We start from the raw sequence: 22,446 nt of genomic DNA, 5'->3' as shown, positions 1-22,446 counted from the left end.
TGTGACATGTTGTTAACAGACACATTTATCTTTGAGATACAGACCAGTCCCTACTGCCTTTCATGAAAACCACTTTTTCTGAATCTTCATTGGGGTCCAGTAGCTTCTAGGACTGACTCACATATTCCAACGACCAGCCAGAGAAGGTTTTGGTGTTACTTCTGCCAGAGAACTAGGAGACCGGCCATAGCTGAAGCTGCATGTTTGATTGCCGTTGAGCAAGTTTCCCCCACTTTTTTGGCAATCATCTGCTGTTGTGGTTGGTAGCTTTCTGAGCATAATATTGTGATAGAGAGCTTCGGGGACAAATTTATTGAGCTTGTAGTATTGTTAAATAAAATGGGTTGTTTTATTTCCCTTATGTGGTTTGGATTTCTGGTCCTAATTAACTGGTATCTTTAATCCTTACACTGACTTATGTTGGTGCCTTCACATTTAATGTGCATAGTCCACATGACGTTACCCACAGACATCAGCCTTGATGTTTTCCCCTGTTATTTTTGGTTTACCCAGGAAGGGAATGATCCAATAAGTTGGGGGAAATCAGGTTCTGAACAGTGCCATTTGGGCCCTCTGATAATTTGTTTTAGTGTTTGAGGGGGGAGGGGGATCAATGGTCACTTTCTGCTGCCCCCACTATTTCCTCAGTGCTTCCATTTAATTTCTCTTCTGGCTGTGCTCCTATTTCCAGTGTGCTCCTGAATGGACTCTCTCTCTCTCTCTCTCTCTCTCTCTCTCTCTCTCTCTCAGATTTGCACAAAACTACGAAACTGCACAAGCAGGCCACATTTTTTTAAAAAATCTACACCAGAAATATTGAGCAGCAATCTGAAAATTATGTGCTTAGAATTTACCATTGTTTTCATTTCTTTTCCAGCCTGCTAGTAAGGGTGTGTGAGGCGCTTAGCCCCCCCTTTTGATCCCTCATATTAGCACAAAAGCAGAAAACTGTGCAAACAATTTTTCAATTGCCTGTGTGCTTTTGTATACCTCCTGTGTGGGGAGATTTTCATAAAACAAGGTGGGCATGGCTATCTGGGCGTATGTGCCCTGTCAATACATAATTGGGATAACAGAATCAACAAATTGGAAGGTAAGGACAAGCACAAAAGGGAATGGCTACTTCTATAAATGGAAAAGATTGAAGTTCCTCCTCCAGTCCAAATATATGCAATTGGTGATGACTCTTGTCTAATTCAAATGGGGCGGACAGCATTAACAGCTAAACAATGCTCAAATGTGGACAAGCCCTGAGTTTTAACTTACAGCGGTACCTTGGTTTACGAACTTAATCCGTTCCGGAAATCAGTTCTTAAACCGAAACCGTTCTTAAACCAAGGTGCACTTTCCCTGATGAGGGCTCCCACCACTGGTGTCCTTCTACCATCCGGCTTCCGTTCTTAGACCGACGTAAAGTTCTCAATCTGGGACACTACTTCCAGTTTTGCAGAGTTCGTAAACCGAATAGTTCATAAACAGGACTGTTCTTAAACTGAGGTACCACTTGTACTCAAGACTGATTGTGAATCTGGAATCAGGGGTACCAAGTTGAATAAAATACTGGGTAAGCCCCGCCCCCATCACATGATGAGTCACATGCACACCATTTGAATGGCAATGCACATCAACTTTTGGGGGGGCTGTCCCCCCTCAAATATTTTATTGGGGAGGGGCAAAGGGACCTCGGCACTGAGGAGTTGGCTCATATGTCTGGGATGTAATGCCCTTTGAAGCTTTATCAACCACAAGCACAAAAAATAGCAATTTTAACTGATAAATAATCTCTGCACTCTTCTTCCATTCTATATATGATTATTGTTTTCAGGCTGCAACATTTGTACTACGAAATCAACCCTGAGGGGGCAAGGACTGAGGGGAGAGAGTGTAAAGAGGCTGCAAGGTTTGGTAGGAAAGAAGGAAGGGGCAGACAAATCCATTTAATGTTCACAAAGTAGTAAGCAAGAAGTCATCTTCAGACTAGATATTAAGGAAATAGTGTGAAGGGTAGGAGAAAAGGATGCTCCTAGGCAAGGTGAAAAACACCCATTCTTCAGTTAATAAGGTGGAGCAGAGGAGGTATTGCACATCGATAATTGGGTTACAGTGTGACAATGGCTGCAGCTCTCCTTTGAAAATACAAACATCAGCAGTTATTCTTTTCTGCTTAGCTCTAATTAGAACACACAGGGCTCTTGCAAGAGAATGGCAAGCAGATAAAAATGTAATGGTCCTTATAGTAACAAAGCTGGAGATTAATTTTAACGGTCCACATTAGTAAGAAGTTAATAAAACATTTGCAATAGATATTAGTGATGTAACTTGTGAAATTATTTTCTCTAACAGTCCGGCTTTATTGCCTTGTAGTAGCATAAGGTAGAACTATTTTGAGAAATTGTTATGAGAACGTGAGGAACTGCTGGAAGTCCAGTGAGTCTTAAGTTTGGAGGAGAGAGTTAACCAATTCAAAACTGGTCAAACCTGCTGGACTGCTTTGCTTGCTGGAATGGTCAAGCTAGGCTCTCCTCCCTCCCCCTTAAGGAATGTTGATCATGCAAGGAAGCCTGCAGTTCTGCAGATGCGAAAGACAAGATTGAGGCTAAAATATACAAAGATGACTGAGCTGCTCTCTGCAAGGATCTAAAGGTGATGACTGCCCCCCACCCACCCACCCACAAAATCTGATGGCAGGGGCATGGAATATTCAGCTGTGAATCAACCTATATATCTGTAAATAAATTCAAATATTACAAAACATCATAAACATCCTATGACCTCCAAGGCCAGGCATGCACAGGAGAACCCCATAAATTCTTACTGCCATGTACATGACATCCTTATAAGTTGGTGTTTGATTCCTCAGTGTCTAGCAACCCTCACCTGTTAACAATTCTCTGCTCGGGGATCATGAAAGTGATAAAGGATGGGGTATAAATCTAAAGAACGAATGAATGAATGAATGAATGAATGAATGAATGAATGAATGAAACGTCTGCTGTTAATGTGTGGAAAGTGGAGCAAATTATATCCATACCTGCTGGAAATGTGAAAAAGTGGGTAAATTTGGGAACGATATAGTAAGTCGTAAAAGTGGCATGAATGGATATTCTATGAACTGAATCTCCTGTGTTTTCTGTTGGTTGTTGTTGTTGTTGTTTAACTGAAGTGGGGCCTGGAATTTGAATTTAGTATGGAATTTAATTACATCAACAGAAAGAAAAAGAAAAGGCCACCAATGCTTTTCACACAACGTAGCCACAGAAGAAGACTGATTCAACTAGACTTGGTACCTGACCTCTGAGACTAAACACAATAAATTGCCATGGGTTCATGAAGGAAGACAGAGAAAAATAAGTTGTTAAAGACTTTATACTCAGATCATTATTTATATGAACCAGAAATGCCATATGGTCATTGATGCTTATGAAGGCTTTTTGCTGCCAGCATAAATTATCATGTGTTGTATGAACTGGGTGCTGGGAGAAATATGTTCCCTACCTCCCCCTTTTAAATTATTTCTACTTAGCAAATACATACACTGAGTGTCAACACATTTTTGATAAATTATTAGAGATTTGTGTGTTTATAGTGAACAGGTGGTGGACTTCCGGAGGCGGCGCGAAACAGCAATGGCGGTCCTCTTCAGTTGTTGAAGAGGGGCTCCGCGGAAAAGGGTCGTGCGCTGCGGCACAGCGACGACCCGTTTAGGAAAACCACGGGTAGAGTGAGCCCGTGGCCGTGGGATTCGGCGGGCACCAGGAGCGACCTCGGATACGCAGAAGGGACCCCGTAAGGGGCTCCGGAACGTGGAGGGGGTAGCGGTGCTGTGAATCCATCGCTCTTTCCGCGGAAGCGAAGCCGCGCGGCTGCTGCTGATGAGCGCTGACCTTTCTTCTTTGAACATTTGATTGGAAACAACAAACTCGTGAGTAAGAAATTTGAGGCTTTATTTGGACATCAAATTGGTGAATTTCGGCTGAAAGCGGGAGACGCTAAAAAGGAAGTCAGTCTTCCGTCCCTGTTTAAAGTACTGAGCAAAGTTTTTTTAAAGCGGAAGCGTTGAAAGGAGTTTAAAAGAAGTTGGAACTTACCCTGCAAGTTTGGATTTGATTGTGAGACTGTGCTATACCTCTCTATATTTTGTGGATTATAAAGTTATAAGCCCCAGCTCACGGGCTGCCTGGATACAAAGTAACATCAGACTGTGGCAACTGTGTATAGAGACATAAAGTTACATTGGGCTACTTTGCAGTTACAAAAAAGGAACTGTTGTTCACACCTTCGCAAAGAACCTTTATCATCTGCAGTTTAAAGTGAATTTAGAGGGTTTCCCCCCCTTATTTTGGATTTTACCATATTTGGGAATTAAATGGTGGAAACTTTTGGGGAGCTCCCCCTGCTGGATTGTGGAAATATAAACCTCTGAGAACTGCTGGTTGTTTTGGAAATCTTTTTGCCTGGATGATTGCTTTTCCCATGGGATTTACAATTTGACCTTGAAACCTAGACAGTTGTGGAATGAGTGTGGCAGGAAAAACAAGGGCTGCCAAGAAAGCAAAACAAACTGAACTATTGCAATCAACTTTGCCTGTGCAGCCACGTAGATCATCTGTTCCAATTGTGACAGGTCTGCAAGAAGGACAATTTAAACAGCCAGTTTTGGAGGATATGGCTGCAGGAGGATTAGACCCTATTTCTAAAGAAATATTGGATCAACTGGCAGCATTAAATAAGAAAGCTGATGAACAAGCGGCTAAATTTGACCAGGTTACAGCAACGATTAATAAGTTGACAGACCAAGTTGCTCAAAACACACAGGCGATAGGAAATTTTGAAAAGACTATATCAGAGAACCGAAAATTAGCTGAGGACGCAAACACGAAAGCAGACCAAAACAAAAAAAGGATTGAGGAATTAAGAGGGGAAGTAAGACCACTGAGTAGACAGGTCACTGAACAACAGGCCTATCTGTCTATGGCGGAGCTGAAAAACCGGGAAAGTAATCTTAGGATTAGAAATATTCCAGAACTAGAAAAGGAAGATTTGGCTGGCTTTTTGACTGCAGAAATATCCAAGTTCTGGGGTTTGGCAGAAGAGAAAGACTTCAAAATCGTCACCGCTTTTAGATTGGGAAGAGTGGCCAAGAAAGATAAACCAAGGGATTGCTTGATCATATTGAGATACAAGCAAGAAAAAGACAACATACTTGGCCTACATTTTAAAAACCCATTGGTGATACAGGGAAAGACAGCAGAAATCTTCAGAGACATACCAAAACAATTGTTGGACTTAAGAACTACATACAAGGATCTGGCAAGATTATTAAGAAACAACACAATCCCTTACAGGTGGGAATTCCCCCAAGGATTATCTTTTAATTTGAAAGGGAAGAAGGTGAGAATCAGAACAGCAGAAGAGCAAGAAAAATTCCTAAACGATCACGGGGAGGACCTTCGAAAAGGGACAGCAGGTACCTGGCCACCCCCCACGCCTGGTACAAAAGATCCACCTCCAGACATAGACGAGAAGGGAGACAACCCCATCGGCTAACAAGCTGATCCAGGATGTCTCTGCAGCTTTTTAGTTGGAATATCCATGGGGCAAATTCCCCTGAAAAAAGGAAAAGGATTTTTCACATTTTGAGGAAAGAACAACTAGACGTCATTTGTCTCCAGGAAACCCATGTGACTAGGCTCCACAGAAGAGTGCTAATAAACAAGCGACTAGGCCAAGAATTTATTTCATCAGCTAAAGAAAAGAAAAGGGGAGTCGTGATATATGCAAAGGAGAGCCTAGCACCAAAATTTGTGTTCAAAGATGAACAAGGAAGAATTTTGGCGATCGAAATACAATCACAAGGAGAAAAATTTTTGATAATTGGAATTTATGCACCAAATGAGGGGAAATCTGAATTTTATGGGAAGCTGCATGAGACAATGCTGGACCATATGGACTATAATAACATCATTCTGATGGGAGATATGAATGGGGTTGTCTCCACACACATGGATAAGTCACAAAATCAAAATGTGACTAAAGATGGCAGACTACCAAAGACTTTTTTTGAACTCACAGACAATATGGACTTGATTGATATCTGGAGGACAAAGAACCCCCTAGGTAGAGAGGGAACATTCTTTTCTGAGGCCCACCTATCCTGGACAAGAATCGACCAAATCTGGATATCTAGAGGACTGGCACCCAAGACCAAAAAAGTAGAGATCTGCCCTAAAACTTGCTCCGACCATAACCCCTTGAAAATGGACTTGAGACTTACACCAGCTGGATCCTTCAGATGGAGAATGAATGATGCATTGTTTAGAGACCAGGAGATAGTGAAGAAGGCCCAAAAGACGATGAAAGACTACTTTGAACTAAATTTGAACACTTCGGTGGAAAAAAAAACAATCTGGGACGCAAGCAAAGCTGTTATGAGAGGGTTTCTGATACAGCAGAATTCTATTAAGAAAAAACTCTGGAACGGTAAAAAGGACAAGATCTTGGAAAGGATAAAAGACGGAGAGAAAAAGTTGAGACTAAATCCAAAATCAAAAGAAGTTTTGAGAGAAATAAAATTCCATCAAGCACAATATGCAAAACTGATAAATCAAGAAGTTGAATGGAAAATCAAACAGATGAAACAAAGATCATTTGAATCGGCAAATAAATGTGGGAAGCTGCTATCATGGCAGCTGAAAAAGAGACAAAAACTGAACTTTGTTACCAATCTAGAGGTTGAAGGAGAATGTATTCAGAAACCAGAGGAAATTAGAAAGTGTTTCCAGAGATATTTTAAAAAATTGTTTTCCCAAGGACCCCAAGTGGAGACTGAAATAAATAAATTTTTAAAAAGCTATGGCCTACAAAAACTAACACAAGACAAACAAACTGACCTGAATTATAAAATAACCCAACAGGAAATCGAAAATGCCATTCAGAACATGCAACTAGGCAAATCCCCGGGCCCAGATGGACTTACCTCCAAATACTATAAGATATTGAAGGAATACCTGACTCAGCCATTGATGGAGGTATGTAATCAAATTATGGAAGGGAAGGGGGCACCAGAATCGTGGAAAGAGGCATTCATCACTTTGATACCAAAATTGGAATCTGAAAAGACTCAACTTAAGAACTACCGTCCCATCTCACTCCTAAACGTGGATTACAAGATTTTTGCTGACATTTTGGCAAATAGATTGAAAAAAGTCTTAAATGGAGTTATTCATAAAGACCAAGCAGGCTTTCTCCCTGGCAGGCATTTGTCAGATAATACTAGGAACATTGTTGACGTTCTGGAACTTCTACAGACAAATTTGAATACAAAAGCAGTTTTGATATTTATAGACGCGGAGAAGGCCTTTGACAATATATCTTGGAAATTTATGAAGAAGAATTTGGAAGGGATGGGAGTGGGAAGGGCGTTCCAAAATGGCATAGATGCAATATATTCAGAACAAAAGGCTAAATTGATAGTAAACAATGTGGTGACAGAAGAGTTTAAAATTGAAAAAGGAACACGACAGGGGTGCCCCTTATCACCCTTGCTATTTATTTCTGTCCTTGAGGTTTTGCTAAATTTGATCAGGAAGGATCAGCAGGTGGAAGGAATACAGGTCGGAGGAAAACAATATAAACTGAAGGCCTTTGCAGATGACTTGGTTTTGACATTACAGGAGCCGGTGTCCAGCACAAAAAGAGTATTGGAATTAATTTCTGAGTTTGGTCAGGTGGCGGGATTCAAGTTAAACAAACAAAAAACTAAGGTTTTGGCAAAAAACTTGACACCTTTAGAAATAGATGGGTTTCAGAAGGAAACAGAACTAAACGTTGTTAATAAAGTGAAATACCTGGGGGTCAACTTGACTGGGAAAAATTTGAATCTGTTTAAAGATAATTATGAAAAATGTTGGTCTGAAATTAAAAAGGATCTAGAAATCTGGTCAAGATTGAAACTTTCCTTGTTGGGAAGAATTGTAGCAGTAAAGATGAATGTATTGCCAAAAATGCTGTTTCTGTTCCAGACCCTACAGATCGTGGACAGAGTGGAATGTTTTGGAAAGTGGCAGAGGGACATTATGAAGTTTGTCTGGCAGGGCAAAAAGCCCCGAATAAAATTTAAAATATTAACAGATGCAAAGGAAAGAGGGGGTTTTGCCCTGCCGGACTTAAGGTTGTATTATGAAGCTGCATCCCTCTGCTGGCTGAAAGATTGGTTTTTGCTAGAAAACACTGATGTCCTAGATCTGGAAGGGTTCAACAATGCTTTTGGGTGGCATGCATATTTGTGGTACGACAAGGTAAAGTCTCATAAGTTGTTTAAAAACCATATTGTAAGGAAATCTCTGTTTTCTGTCTGGACTAAATACAAGGACTTATTTGAAAACAAGACTCCGAGGTGGTTATCACCGATGGAGGCTAAAGCCACAAAAATACTTAATATGGGGGGTGGCTGGGCAAAATACTGTGAAATAATAGAAAGAGTGGGTGACACTTGGAGGTTGCAGAGCTTTGAAAAATTGAAAGGGAAGGTGCGAGACTGGTTTCACTATGCCCAAATTTTAGAGATCTTTAAAAAAGATAAAAAAATTGGTTTCCAGGTGGAAAAATCAAAATTAGAACTAGAATTACTTGAACCTAAGACGAAAGTGCTTTCAAGAATGTACAACTTGCTGCTTAAATGGAATACTCAAGATGAGACAGTCAAATCAGCCATGATAAAATGGGCACAAGATATTGGATACAACATTATGTTTGAGGACTGGGAAAGGTTATGGACCACCGGTATGAAATTTACGGCATGTAGTGCCTTAAAGGAAAATATTATGAAAATGATGTACAGGTGGTACATGACCCCAGTCAAACTTGCAAAGATATACCATTTGTCTGATAATAAATGTTGGAAATGTAAGGAGGCTGAAGGAACTTTTTACCACCTCTGGTGGACATGCCCGAGGGTGAAGGCCTTCTGGGAAATGATTTATAACGAGTTGAAAAAGGTATTTAAGTATACCTTTCAGAAGAAACCAGAGGCCTTCCTCTTGGGCATTGTGGGCCAGAGGATACCTAAGAAAGACAGAACCTTCTTTCTATATGCAACGACTGCAGCAAGAATTCTCATAGCTAAATACTGGAAGGCACAGGAGCTACCCACACTGGAAGAATGGCACACACAACTGATGGACTATATGCAACTAGCCGAAATGACTGGCAGAATCCGAGACCTGGGAGAAGAGGCTGCGGAAGAGGATTGGAAAAAATTTAAGGACTATTTACAAAAACATTATAAGATATATGAATGTTAAAAATTTGCTAAGGTTTGAGGTAAATATGCTTCAGTATTGAAATTCGGAGTTGATAGAAACAAAGTTAATGATTGAGAAAAGTTTTAATTTCAGAGTGAATAATTAGATGAAAATACAAAAACACAGGAAACAAGGTATTAATTTGCTGTTTATATTTATTATAAAGAATGCAGGGATGGAGGAGATGGGGAAGTCCAGTGGATGATGAAAAAAAAAAAAAAGACTTCGAAAAATGAATTTTTTCTTGTTTAATTTCTTTTTCTTTCTGTAAAACCGCTTTTGTTGTGTTATTGATGATGGATTTAGATTCTGGAAAAAAGCAATAAAAAAATTTATAAAAAAAAAATAAAAAAAAAAAAATATAGTGAACAGGTGGTACGCAACTAAGCCATACTCAAAGCAGGCCCACTGAAATCAATTGACTAATTTAAGTCCATATTGATTTCAATAGTAGCATGACTCCCATTGAAGTTACTAAACAGTTATAAACTCTGGTAAACTTTCACCTTAAAAATGTGGTGACGCCATTCCTCCTTTCCACTCCTGTTCCACTCCCCGCCCCAATAAGGTTGAAATTTCCTTATTTGACAGCAGGTGGCAAACCCATTGATTTCCTCAGAATGTCCTTCCCACAGTTAATAACATGGTTTTCATTGTTACACCTTCTTGTTACATTGTTACAACTTCTGCATTTCATTTCCCCAATGACACTTTTTACAACCACCACACCCTTTCCAATCATGTCTATCCAGAGGAGCATCTCTGGAACACAATGCGTTTGGCTAAGTGGACTCTGTCTACAAAAGCTTGTGGAAATATATTTTGTGAAGTCTTTAAGGTGCCACAAGATTCTTTGTTGTTTTCCCCGGAGTAAATTTCTGAGAGCTGGTAATTTTTTTAACTATTTAAAGTAGCTTCCCATAGGAACTTTTTTTTGGCAGAAATGGGAGGGGTGGAAGAGACTCAGGAATGCCAAAAGTTAACAGGAAACTAACCCCTGGCTCATATTTTTTTGAAAAAATGCTGCGACCATATATTTCATATGCTGCATAGCAGTGATGGTGCTCCTGGCAGGAACTTTCCCCCCCTCAACCCCTGGAGGCAGTGGCGAAGCATATGCCCATGCTGCCCAGGGCGGGCGGGCTCCCAAAGGGGGGGAATGAAGGGTGCCCTCCCAGGCGCGGTATAGCAGCTTGGGTGCACAGAGCACCATGTGCGCCCGCCACCCATGGGGGCGGAGCAAGCCGCTGATGGCGGACATTCAGCGCGCCCCCCCGCCCATGACTCCAAAGCCTCCCCCATCTGTCAAAATGAAGGGGAAAGGGAGGAATGCCGCCAGCAAAGCGATGCAGCTCCCTCCCTTCCCCCGATGGCTCGGGGTAGGCTTGGGAGTCGTGGGCGGGTGGCACGCCAAATGTCACCCCCCTCAGCGAAGACACCTGCCCTCTGCCCCTGCCAGGAGGCCCCAGGGCAGGAAAGGAAAAATGTGAAGCACAGTGAGAACACCCATTCCTATCCTCAATCCATTGGCCCATCCAGTTCAGTGTTGTTTTCTACACATGGAAGAACAGCTGGGAGCAGTTTGCCAAGATTTCTGAGAGGGGACTTAACCTGGGATCTTCTACATGCAGAGCCTGTCCTCTACATATGTTTTTAATGTACACAAAAAAAGCAAATATTATATTTGAAAGATGTATTAGGCTAGAACTGTCCTTTAATACATGGCAGGCTGAACAGATGCAGTCTCCCTATTACTGTGCTTCCATGCAAGAAAGAGGAGGTTCACCAGGAGAACCGAAGCCGAACAAGCAGTTCTTGAAAAGCACAGAGTCTTTGCCAAGGTTTTTTTTAAAAAAGGCAAGAGCCCTTTGATGCTGAATTAAAACCAAATCCTTAAATTGCTGTTACCCAATTCAAATGAGTGGTGATTATATGATAGTACAAGTTTTCGTTTGGGCATGCAATTTTGAGCAAAGCCTGACAAAACCAACTGAAGAAGAAAAGTTAATTAAAACATAATTGATGCAAAAATAATTTCATTTAATACAATCAAAATAAGATGAAACGTATATGCTAGGAACTCCCGTCTTGCAGTCAGGCCACAAAGTAGAAGGCACTATTTGTGCATTGCATTCTTATATGACGGAAAGGAATTTCTTGCTTCAAAGGAATTGCAGAAAAGCTTATCTTGGGCAAAAGATAATAAAGGGATTGTTGAAGCAGGACAGAAGAGGATAGGAGAGCAATAGAAGCAAAAAAAAGTAAGTAATGATAATGTTGACTGTCCTGAATTTCTCTGGGCAATGAAGATATCTCCACTGCTTTTTGACATGAAAAAACCCTCTTTTGTAACAATAGTATATCCATAATTTTACAAGTATCTCACCTACCATTTCAGCCCATAGCCCTGTTGCTGTCCATTTAAAAATTGTTATTTAATTTTGTGACTCCTAGAGATGCTGCTCTAGAACACCCTGTATGTGCCACTGGGTACGCAGAAAGCATTAATTAACAATCAGTGTGACTTAACAAATTCATTTGTTCTTCTTACCAGTTCAAACCACGTGGGACTAAAAAGAAACTCTAAAAAGAAACTGGCCAGCTGGCCAGTCTGTCTTCTTCTTAGACAAATGGCACAAGCCCTCAGGGGATCTTGAACCATCCATTAATATGTCCGTGGCAGGCCTCCCTCCCAGGTAAAGCCCCTGAAGTTAAACATGCTTGTAGTGGTAACAGCAGGTTTTATCTACCAAGCAGATAACAGCACTTGTGGTGATGGTGTAGAAACAGAGTGACCACACTAAATGCATCTCTGGAAGTCTCCAGCCCCATCGTTCAACCCAGACACTGAGGTCCAGATCCGAGAGCCTTCTGGCAGTTTCCTCACTGAGTGAAGTTACAGGGAACCAGGCAAAGGGCCGTCTTGGTAGTCACGCCCTCCCTGTGGAACGCCCTCCCATCAGATGAAAAGGAGATAAAGAACTATCCAACTTTTAGAAGACCTCTGAAGGCAGCCCTGCATCGAGAACTTTTTAAAGTTTGATGTTTTGTTATGCTTTTATATTTGTTGGAAGCTGTGCAGAGTGGCTGGGGCAACCCCGTCAGATGGGCAGGGTACAAGTAATAAAAATTATTCTTATTCTTATTAGTAGTAGTAAAACAGGAATGTGGAACCAGCAGTCCTCCAGATGTAGTTCCAACTCACCTCACCTCCAGCTAGTATTAACAATGGGCTGTCTAGTCTAACAGTACCTGGAGGATTATAGGTTCCACAAGCATTCATAAGGTGCATTTCCCCCTTGTTCCATATCCATTTTTACCCCTGCAGCAGAAGGCGGGCCACACACTCAAACCCTATTAAGTGCCTGAGGCTGGCACTACTTGATTACTGGTCCCCAATACCTCTTTTTAGACATGAACCCCTACACTGCCATGCTATGTAATCTTTTTGGGCTTCCCATGGGCATCTTGTGGGCCACTGTCAAAACAAAATGTAGGTCTAGACCGGCCTTTGGCCTTATTCAATGGTCCCATACATTCCTGTGTTGAACAGGAACATCAGCATCCATAAGAGAGTCCTTTATTTTCCCAGAAGATCACACCTCCAGTACAGAACTGGGTAGGAAGGAGTAAACAGCTAAGCAAAGCTTCTCCACTATTTGTTTATTAAAAGGTGTCTTTCCCTTTTCACCACTGCAGGTCTCAAAGCAGCTTGCAACAATAAAATATGCAATATACCTTTTTTTAAAAAAAAAAAACAACAACCCAGCCCCAGAATTTAAAGCCTAGACACTTTTAAGATCTAATATTTTTTTTTTTGTAAAACATCTGATGATAATTCCGAGTGCAAAGGATCTTTGGATATTACTCAGAGAAAGTTCAATAGGAGGCCTCACTGCCAGGTAAGTGTGCATTCCCGCCCAGTCCTACTCGGAATCGAAACCCATTTAGTTCGATGCGGCTCACTCCAAAGCATGTGCAGCTTTTCAAAACAACCGCTTGCTTGGGGATTCATGGTGGGGTGGGGGCAGGAGCAGGAGCAGAAGTGGGTGGGGCTGAGGGAAGGGATCCCTTTTTTTGCCCAGGTTTAGACCGCCTCAAACCAGCAGATGGCCCTCCTGATCTCTCTCCGGCGCTCTCTTTGCTGCTGGATCCTGTGATTTGAGAGGGGAGGGAGGGGATTGCTACAAATGTCCTTAATTCTTCTTCCACCCCCTTCCCTCCCTCCTCCCTCCCTCCCTGGCCGCGCGCATGGAATCTGTTGCAAATGTAGGGCTGGCAGGAAACGCGGCTGAGTAGAGAAGTCTTTCTGCTGCTTTAGCGAGAGAGAGGGCGCGCAACGCTCTCCACGGCGGCGGCGGCAGCGGCTCTCGCGAGGTGAAGAGGCCGCCTCCCGGCTGGAGCCGCCGGGCGCGCGTGTGGGCGCGTACGAAGCGAAGCCCTTCGCCGGGGCTGGGCTTTTCTCTGCGGGAGTAAGGAATGCCGCCGCCACCGCCACTACGACGTCCTCCTCCGCCTGCTCCTCCTCCGCCCACGCTTTCCGCTTGCACCTCAAGCCAGGAGGCGGCTGCGTGAGGCAGGAGGGGAAAGCGGGAAGGAGGAAAGGCGAGCCTGACGAGCGCAGACGCGGCGGCGGCGGCGGCGAAGAAGGGGATTAGCGCCGCGGTCTCTGCCTCGGGGAGACCATTCCGCCCTTGGACCTCTCTCGCCCCCTTCTCCCTTCAGCCGAAATGGAGAGGCGTCATGTAGCAATAATCTTCTAAGTAACCCTCCGCTTTTTGGTCTTTTTTTTTAAACCTACCGATTTTTTTAAGGGTAGAAAGGAGGGAGAGAGAGACACCAGCAGCAGCAGCCGCAGCAGGCTCGTTGCCCCTCCCTCTCCTGTTTTCCCTACCCCAAAAGAATTGCGTTTTGGGCAGTTCTTTGGTGGCGAGCAGGCGCGAGTTGTCCCCGGCAACCAGCGCGCACACACGCGCACCAACCTCGCTGTGGAGAGACGACGGGGGGCAACGATGACTGAAGAGAGCTCCGACGTTCCCAAAGAGTTGCTAGGTAAGCATGTCCCTCGCCTCCCCATTTCTCTTCCTGGGTTCATAATGGGCACTTAACTGGGAGAGGTTAGGAGGGGGAGGGGGTTGCTTCCTGTCAGGGGTATTAAGGTGAGGGCTAAAGTCTATGCCTGCCTGCCTCCTCTCCCCCCCCCCCGACGCCTTCCTCGCCCATATCCTGTTGTCTTCTGCATTAAATGCTCCTTTGGGAATGGGGAGGCGTGGTGGGAAGCTGCAGTTACTTGTTTTCTCTGGGAGACGGGTGGAAAGGTGCGGGGGGTGGGGGTCGTCTGTAAGCTGAAGCAGCTCTCGCTTCCTCCGCCCGCCCCCTCCCCCTTTTTTTGGCATCGCTGTTGCTGGAGGAGATTTGCTTGCGGGGCGGAGGGGAAGATTAGGCAGCCTTTTAACTAGGCAAACGGAGCGGAGCTTTCGGCATCTGTGAGCCAACTAAGTGAAAGCAATCTTTAACCCTCTCGAGGGGCGGCTTGTTTCTCGACGCCAGCATTTCCTCGCCACCCTTGCCCCACTGGCTCTCCCCATCTGGCCCCATAGGAGCCTCCAACCCTAGCGATGATCTCTCCCCTCCTGTGCTCTTCCACAGACGTATGTCGAGTCTCTTGCGCGCGAAGAATGGGAAAGGGTTCTTGGATTATTCTATCGCTTGGTGGTCTTGCAAGGTTGCGTGCGAAAAGTGATGCTTAAAAAGCAGGCAGAACCTCCTAGCCTTTCCTTCTCCGGTGCAAATGCGCCCCAGAGTGTTTTGCTTATGGACCTTGCTTCGCTGTGCAAGCCAAGCTGCTAGGCGGATGGGCTTAAGATGCTCAGGTGCATAAGGAGAGGACTGCCAAAGCATCTGTTGCTGTTCAGACTGTGGATCGGGAGATTTCAAAAAGCCCCTTCCCTGTGTCTGGATTTGCAATGGACTGGGAGCCAATATGGCTGGCAGTTCAGCCCTTGTTAATTAAAAATATATCTCTGTGAAAATTATTATTTACTGGGGTAAGTAGACTGCCCTATAGCCAAGTTCCCAGGACAGTTCACAACAAGATTTAGTTACCTATTATAATATTGAGTGTGTCATATCAGGAAGATTCATGGGGTGTGCAACAATATTTCCTTTGCCTGGTCCACTTCAAACATGCCATGAAATTTCATGGGGTTTCCATTTTACAGAGAAGGAACTGAAACTGATCCTTGGTATATTACTTGTGACTATGTCTCGCTGAGTTCAGTGAAGCTTATTCCTACATTAAGTGTGCCCAGGATTGTAGCCTGAGGCATAGTGGTTTTCCAGCAAAAGGCAAGTCTTATCTTTCCAGATACAGCACATCTTTTTATCTTGACTATCCACCATTCACTGCTCCTCTTCCTCTAATCTCGTTACTGCTAATGCAAGTACATATATGATGGCTGCTTCTTGAAACAGCTGGGCATAAGTTGAGGGCAATCCTGTTAGGTTTACCTGCATATGTTATTTAGTCTTCTACAAATGCACTTGAAAAGAAATGGTTTGAAAAAAATTATACTGTGTGGAGGAGCACGAAAAGGAAATGAAGGCGCTATTGCATATAATCCTGATTAATAACTTTAGACCATCCACTAATATTACCCTGGTGAAATCAGATAGCCAGATCCTAGCAGCAGTATTTGGTGCCAAACGTGTACCAGATTGCAACCTATTTGTTTTGTTGACCCATATTACTCAATGGAGTCTATTACGAATCCTCACCTGTACAGCTCTGCTCTGGATTTTGTTTAACTGTGCTAGAATGTGACACACAAATGGATCCCTCAAACTGTTTACCTATATATAGATATAATGTTTCTCAACTGCCTTATCACCTCCTTTGGATAAATGACACTATTACTTGCTGTGCAAATAATGCATACTTCAACAATGTCTTGACACCTCTGGCAGTGCATAGATAGCTAAACTCATCATGTATGTAATGATTCTGAATCTTTGGATAGGAAAAGAGTTATTGTGCATGGGTAAATAGTGCAGGAGCATCTTGGTTCGGTTACTGTAGGATGCCAGAAGAGAAATCTGCTTGGGTTTTTTAATGTACATAATGGCAGTGGGGGCTCTTTAAAGAAAACTTACCCATTGATAGAGGGGTGGGGAAGAGTTGGTTATAAAAATAACAATATTTTGAACTATCAGGTATATTTCAATCATTTGTTGCCAACTTCTAGATGGATATAATGTCTAAAAAGGCAGACACTTGCATAGATTCATATATAATTAATTATTAGGCTGCATTGCTCATCCAGGAAAACAAAGGTGAGCTGTCTTCTATTGTAAACATAAATTAGATGTTACGTTTAATATAATATGACTTACCCTAACATCTGTCAGCTTTCAGAATTAAAGCTTGATCATACACATTTGTGTGTTCTTGAAGGTATTCCTATGTCTTCAGGGTGGATCAACATATCCTCCAGTTTCAGTTAGAGCAGGTGCCTTAGTACTTTGGGTGGATCATCTTGCAGCAGTGATACCTTGCTGTTCTGCACTGTAGGTTAATGTGTTATAAGAGACATGATACCAAGACACATTAGTTAAGTTGTTTGAAGATAGTCATGAAAACCTAATAGCATATATTTAAATGTATAAAACCTAATGTGGACTGTCTCGCCAGAGTGGTGCATGGTCTAGTTATCTCTCTCTTGGACTACTGCAATGCGCTCTATGTGGGGCTACCTTTGAAGGTGACCCGGAAACTACAACTAATCCAGAATGTGGCACCTAGACTGGTGGGTGGCCGCTGAGACCACTTACCACTGGTCTTGAAAGACCCACACTGGCTCCCAGTACATTTCCAAGCACAATTGAAAGTGTTGGTGCTGACCTTTAAAGCCCTAAACAGCCTCGGTCCAGTATACCTGAAGGAGCGTCTCCACCCCCATCATTCAGCCACGACACTGAGGTCCAGTGCCAAGGGCCTTCTGGTGGTTCCCTTGCCGCAAGAAGCCAAGTTACAGGGAACCAGGCAGAGGGCCTTCCCGGTAGTGGCACCCGCCCTGTGGAACACCCTCCCACCCGATGTCAAAGAGAAAAACAACTACCAGACTTTTAGAAGACGTCTGAAGGCAGCCCTGTTTAGGGAAGCTTTTAATGTTTAATAGACTATTGTATTTTAATATTCTGTTGGGAGCCACCCAGAGTGGATGGGGAAACCCAGCCAGATGGGTGGGGTATAAATAAAAAATTATTATTATTATTATTATTATTATTATTATTATTATTATTATGCCAAAAAAGCATAAATAGTACTGTGAATGTACTCCCCTAAGCATTTTAACATATTGAGCAATATTTATTACATTAATTGTATTCTCTGGGCTTTGTTGAAGACCCTGCAGTATCTTTGGCAACATGTTACTGTATTTTGATGGGTATTGATGCAAAGTCTTAACTAGGAGATGAATTTTTAGTTAACCCCACATTGAACTATAGCTGCTGCTATCTTGTTTACTGATGGGCGTGCAAAATGGCGGCATCTTTGTGTTCTAAAGGCTTTTTCATCTTGGATTGTGTGTTGAGCATGTGCAACAACAATGATGGTGGTATCCATGTTGTCTGCAGGCCAGCTTCAGACCAAATGAGGACCTTTTGATGCCCCCCTTCAATTTTTGAATATACCTAGCTTTGTAGTTTATTCCATGACTTCAGTACTTGATTTGCATGAGTTACTTATCCCTGTTAATATTAAGACGATCAACTTGTACACATGGATCCGACCACAACTGCTTGTTTGAATGGCCACAAATGCTAAAAATTATCCTATAATGGGAAAAAAGAACATTAACACAACACTATCCATGCTGTGAGAGCTTTATAAGTGAACATGAACTGTTTGTAGTACTTGCTTTGGATGTTGAGTAGATAGCTTGTGACAAATTCTTTCTCCTTCCCACCCCAAAATCTGGTGTCTTGAGGCAGTCACATGCTCCTAAATCCAGCCCTGGATGACTGGTTCTGGTCTGGTTCTTGCAGAGAGTGATAAAAATGTGTGAAATTGAGAATGAGGTTGGTTGAGACCAGTGACAAATGGTATGAGAAGTGAGCTCAGCATAGTTTTTTTAAGGGTGTATCAGCGTGGCAGCTTTCCTTGCATTTGGTTTTGTACTTCAGTGCTAAACCAGGAATGTTCCTCTAAGAGGATTCCATACTTACACTTTAAGTACCAGTACTGTACTGTAGTACTGTAGTCTGCCTGCAACCTGCATACTTTCATGAGTACTTCAGGGGATGGAGATGCGAGACTCCTTTTCTAGGTACTAAAAATCGACACAGGCCCTAGGAGACTGAACTCCTAGACTGAGATCCATTCTGGAGAGGCCATTCTACAGCTCTCAGATAAGAACACATAGAACTGTTTTGATGTTGCAATCTAGGGGGTGACACAGCTTGCACTTACAAGGCACTGGATCTTACCTGCATTATTCGACTTCCAAAATGTGAGAGCCTGCTGTGAATATGAATGAGATCAAACATTTGAGTGCCTCAGTATCTGATTACTTTAGTTCATAGATGTCTTTCTCTGGTAAGAGGAGGAAGTAAACCTATGCTTTCCTCTTTAGACTTTTCTTTGTTTACAATGTATTATTTACCTAATGCTCAATGACAAAGGAGTACAGATTTCCAAAGTGCAGTAGAGAATGTATAGGCATGTGTGGTTTGACTGTTTACTAAAACAGTGGAAACATTTAGTTTAGTCATTTACGTTTATTTGGAAACAAGAGCATTGCTTGGCAGTATAATAGTAGCATAATTTCATATTTCCCTTACTTCTTAACAGTGAAAGCAATTTTATATTCTTCACTATTTCAGAAAGTGTCAAGGATGTGATTGGGAGGAAGATAAAAATTTCAGTGAAGAAGAAAGTTAAGCTAGAAGTCAAGAGCGACAAAGTGGATAACAAAATATTGGTAAGTACGCTCCTTTGCCCTGATGACAATGTTCTTCATGTTGAACAAGTTATTCCAAGCCCTCAGAAATGATGTTCTCTTAATTTAAATGAAGGGGGCCACCAACTGGGTTTGCTAGATTCTTGCTCCTCTTCTTGAAAAAGTTGCCTGGCTTTTAAAGTTTCTCATTTCCTCTGTATTGTAGTTGTAGGGGGAGGGGGGCAGAAAGAAAAGAGTTTGGTTGTACAGCTTGGGTGAAGAAAAACTGGCATGTAACCTCCCCCCCGCCCGACTTCATGCCTGTTGCAGGTTCTCAGTGTGTGTACCTGAGAAGCAGGGGAAAGGAAGAGCTTTCTGTAATCATGGTGGCAGGAGGGGAGAATCAGTGGGTTTCCCTCCTTTCCTGTTTCAAAGCTCTGTCTTGTTAGAAACTTCTCCCACTTGGGAGAGGGGACAGTCATGTTGATCATGGGCTCTTGCTAGAGGATATTTGGAGGCCTGACAATCTAGATTTGTGCCTAGTGTTATCAAGTTAAGAGTACAGCAGATAAAGACAGATATCTACAGTATGTTCAAATTAATGTTCATGCAGGCATGCTTGCGTGGGAAGTTGCCAATATGGTGCTTGAGCTCTGTAGCAAGAGTACAAAACAGAGGGAACGCTTCCCAAATATTTCCCCTTCCTTTGCCAAAGTCTGCACAGAGGAACTCTCTAAATAATTCAGATAATTTAAAATTATGTGTACTAGATGGGGTTTTGGAGGCTTAGGGAGCAACATGTTCTGCTTGTGTAAAATGTTAGGGAGGGAACACTGAAGTTCTACCCCTTAACTACTGGAAATAATGCTTAGCCTACTGCTTCAGAACTCTCACCAGGCTCTGTCCACATTTTGAAGTTATTTTTAAAAATATTCTTAATGTCTTAAAACTTACTTTTTAAAAAGGCAAAAAGAGAGCCCATATTGTTGGTTAAATTTTGTGTCCGGTGCTAATTTATGGGAACATGAATTAGGATTGTGAAATTTACATAATCCTACCTGTAGGTTTGTGCAGGAAAAATTACTCTTTCATTTCTTCAGGTTAATTACTTTGATTATTATTTTTTTAAAGGATCAAGCAGATGTACAGTTGATTTTGATATTCAATTGTGCACAACAGCAAAATTGATTCCTCCAGAACAACAGTTTTGAAATTTTGTTCCACAGTGTGTATATGTGTTTACATAGGTGTGAAGGAGAACAGGCTGTCAACAGAAAGCAGTTTGTATTATGACTATCAGATTCGCGGAATATTTCTGAGCCTGATGTATTGTAACACAACAGCTGTCATAGACTTGAAAGATTTCCTGCCAGCTTATGCATATCAGATGCAGGCAAGAAGCAGTAAGCTTCTGTTCAAAAAGTGTTAAATGCTCACTCCCCTATGAACAATTTGATTGCTTTCTTCATTTGATGCATACTTACTGAGCTTTAGTGATATTAATAAATGCCATACCTCTTTCTGGGATCAGCTACTTATAGAATTTGAAGTATCTTATATGCAGTGTCTCTGCAAGGATCTCTCCCTCTCCCTCTTTCCTTCCCTCCCTCTCTCCAAAAAAATCATGGCCCTAAATTCTACACTTTGCATTCTCCCTACTTTAGGTTTGGAATATGCATGGTGACTGATGGAGACTATTTGTTTTATGCATTTGACTGATCAGTTCATTCACATAATAGAATGTGAGCGACTTTTTGACTTGCACAAAATTATTGCTGTTATTGGTGCTAGATGATATAGTTGATACATTGCATTTCTGTTGGACTTATTGGGAAACGAGCTAAAGTTTAGTGTTTTCACATTTCCTTATCACCCTTTTTCACTTCTCACTGCTAATTCTGCTATGGGTGTCCAAGTACAGAATACGGGCACTGTTCATTAGACAATAAACCATGTGTATAATTAATGTGCTGCTTTTATTTGTCAAGAAGTGTCAACTAGGAAAGTTCTGTTTCTTTGTATTTTGCATAGAAAGGCAGCAGTTTAAAGGTGTGCACTGTTATTGACTGAAGTGTACATATTTTGTAAATGAATATATTGGAGTATTCCTGACTTTTCATATGCAAGTTGATTTGTGTTAAACAAAATGGTATGTAATGTTAACCATAGTTCTTCAGTTTGCACAAAGTGTAGTTATGGAAAGTAGAAGCAAAAGCTTCTAAACTCTTCCAGAGTGTGTGACCTTGAGGCTTACTTATACTCTTTTATGTCACACTAAACTGTGTTTTTAGCATGGCGCGGGCATCTTCCCTGTGGGCTAGCCCTCATAAAAGTAGCTACCTATAGGGATCCTAAGTTACATTAAGGCTAATGTTGAGGGTTGAGTACAAGTGCCAGTTTAAGAGTGTTATCTTAGTGCCCCAGAATGTCTACATTCTGGCATTATGAGCAATGAGTAAATGAAACTCTGAGTAACATATGCTTTCAGGTTATTTCTGAGGTTTTTAAACATTTTTAAACATCTTGGACAAAAAAGTAAGGATCACCCTCATGCTAGTGGCAATTCACTGCCTTCTGCTTGCTGTTTTCTTATTTTGAGGTCAAAAATAGCTTGGAGTTATTCATTAACTTGGACTGCTTCATTAAGAAATTCCGAGCAGGAATCTACTTGGTTGAATGGCCCTAGGTGCCTCACATTGCAGGAGGAAAGGTGCTACAAAAATGTAACAAATAATTTATTTTCACTGATCTATTTACAAAATGACAACTTCTGTGTAGCTTGAATATAGGACATGGTGACTGGGGCAAGTGTTTGTAGGATTGCAGCTTGAATTCTTAATAGTTGATTTTTAGGGTTACTTTTTTGCAGATTTTGACTTTCTAAACATTCACATAAATTTGGGAGAAGAGGAAAATGAATACTGGGTTGTTTCTAAGTTTTGTAGCTAATCTACTTCACAGTGTCCCTAATGAAATATTTTATCCTCACGTACTATTTGCAATCATTTGGCTTATTTAGACATTCAGCACTACTACTACTACTACTACTTCTTCTTCTTCTTCTTCTTCTTCTTCTTCTTCTTCTTCTTCTTCTTCTAGTTTTCATACTCTGTTGGTCTTGCTTTCACCCCCAATTTGTTTAATCTCAACAGTTAGCTTCTGACATGGCTTTGGTAAAGACCAGTGTGCTGGTTTTTTACTCC

At 42.0% G+C, this 22,446-nt stretch overlaps 1 protein-coding gene across 2 annotated transcripts in view; it reads left to right on the top strand.

The window, feature by feature from the left end:
* Positions 1-13,631: 13,631 nt before the first annotated feature.
* Positions 13,632-22,446, top strand: part of CARMIL1 (capping protein regulator and myosin 1 linker 1) — a 134,323-nt gene continuing 125,508 nt past the window's right edge. For both annotated transcript variants that reach the window (XM_053396695.1, XM_053396694.1), the window contains exons 1-2: positions 13,632-14,354; positions 19,188-19,285. In XM_053396695.1, coding sequence (XP_053252670.1) covers positions 14,315-14,354; positions 19,188-19,285 — 138 coding nt within the window. In that variant the 5' untranslated portion in view covers positions 13,632-14,314. The remainder of the gene's footprint in view (positions 14,355-19,187; positions 19,286-22,446) is intronic.

The sequence above is a fragment of the Podarcis raffonei genome, chromosome 7 (assembly GCF_027172205.1).
Source record: "Podarcis raffonei isolate rPodRaf1 chromosome 7, rPodRaf1.pri, whole genome shotgun sequence".
Taxonomy (NCBI): domain Eukaryota; kingdom Metazoa; phylum Chordata; class Lepidosauria; order Squamata; family Lacertidae; genus Podarcis; species Podarcis raffonei.
The sequence above is the reverse complement of the archived record's forward strand: the minus strand, read 5'-3'. Positions and strand labels throughout refer to the sequence as shown.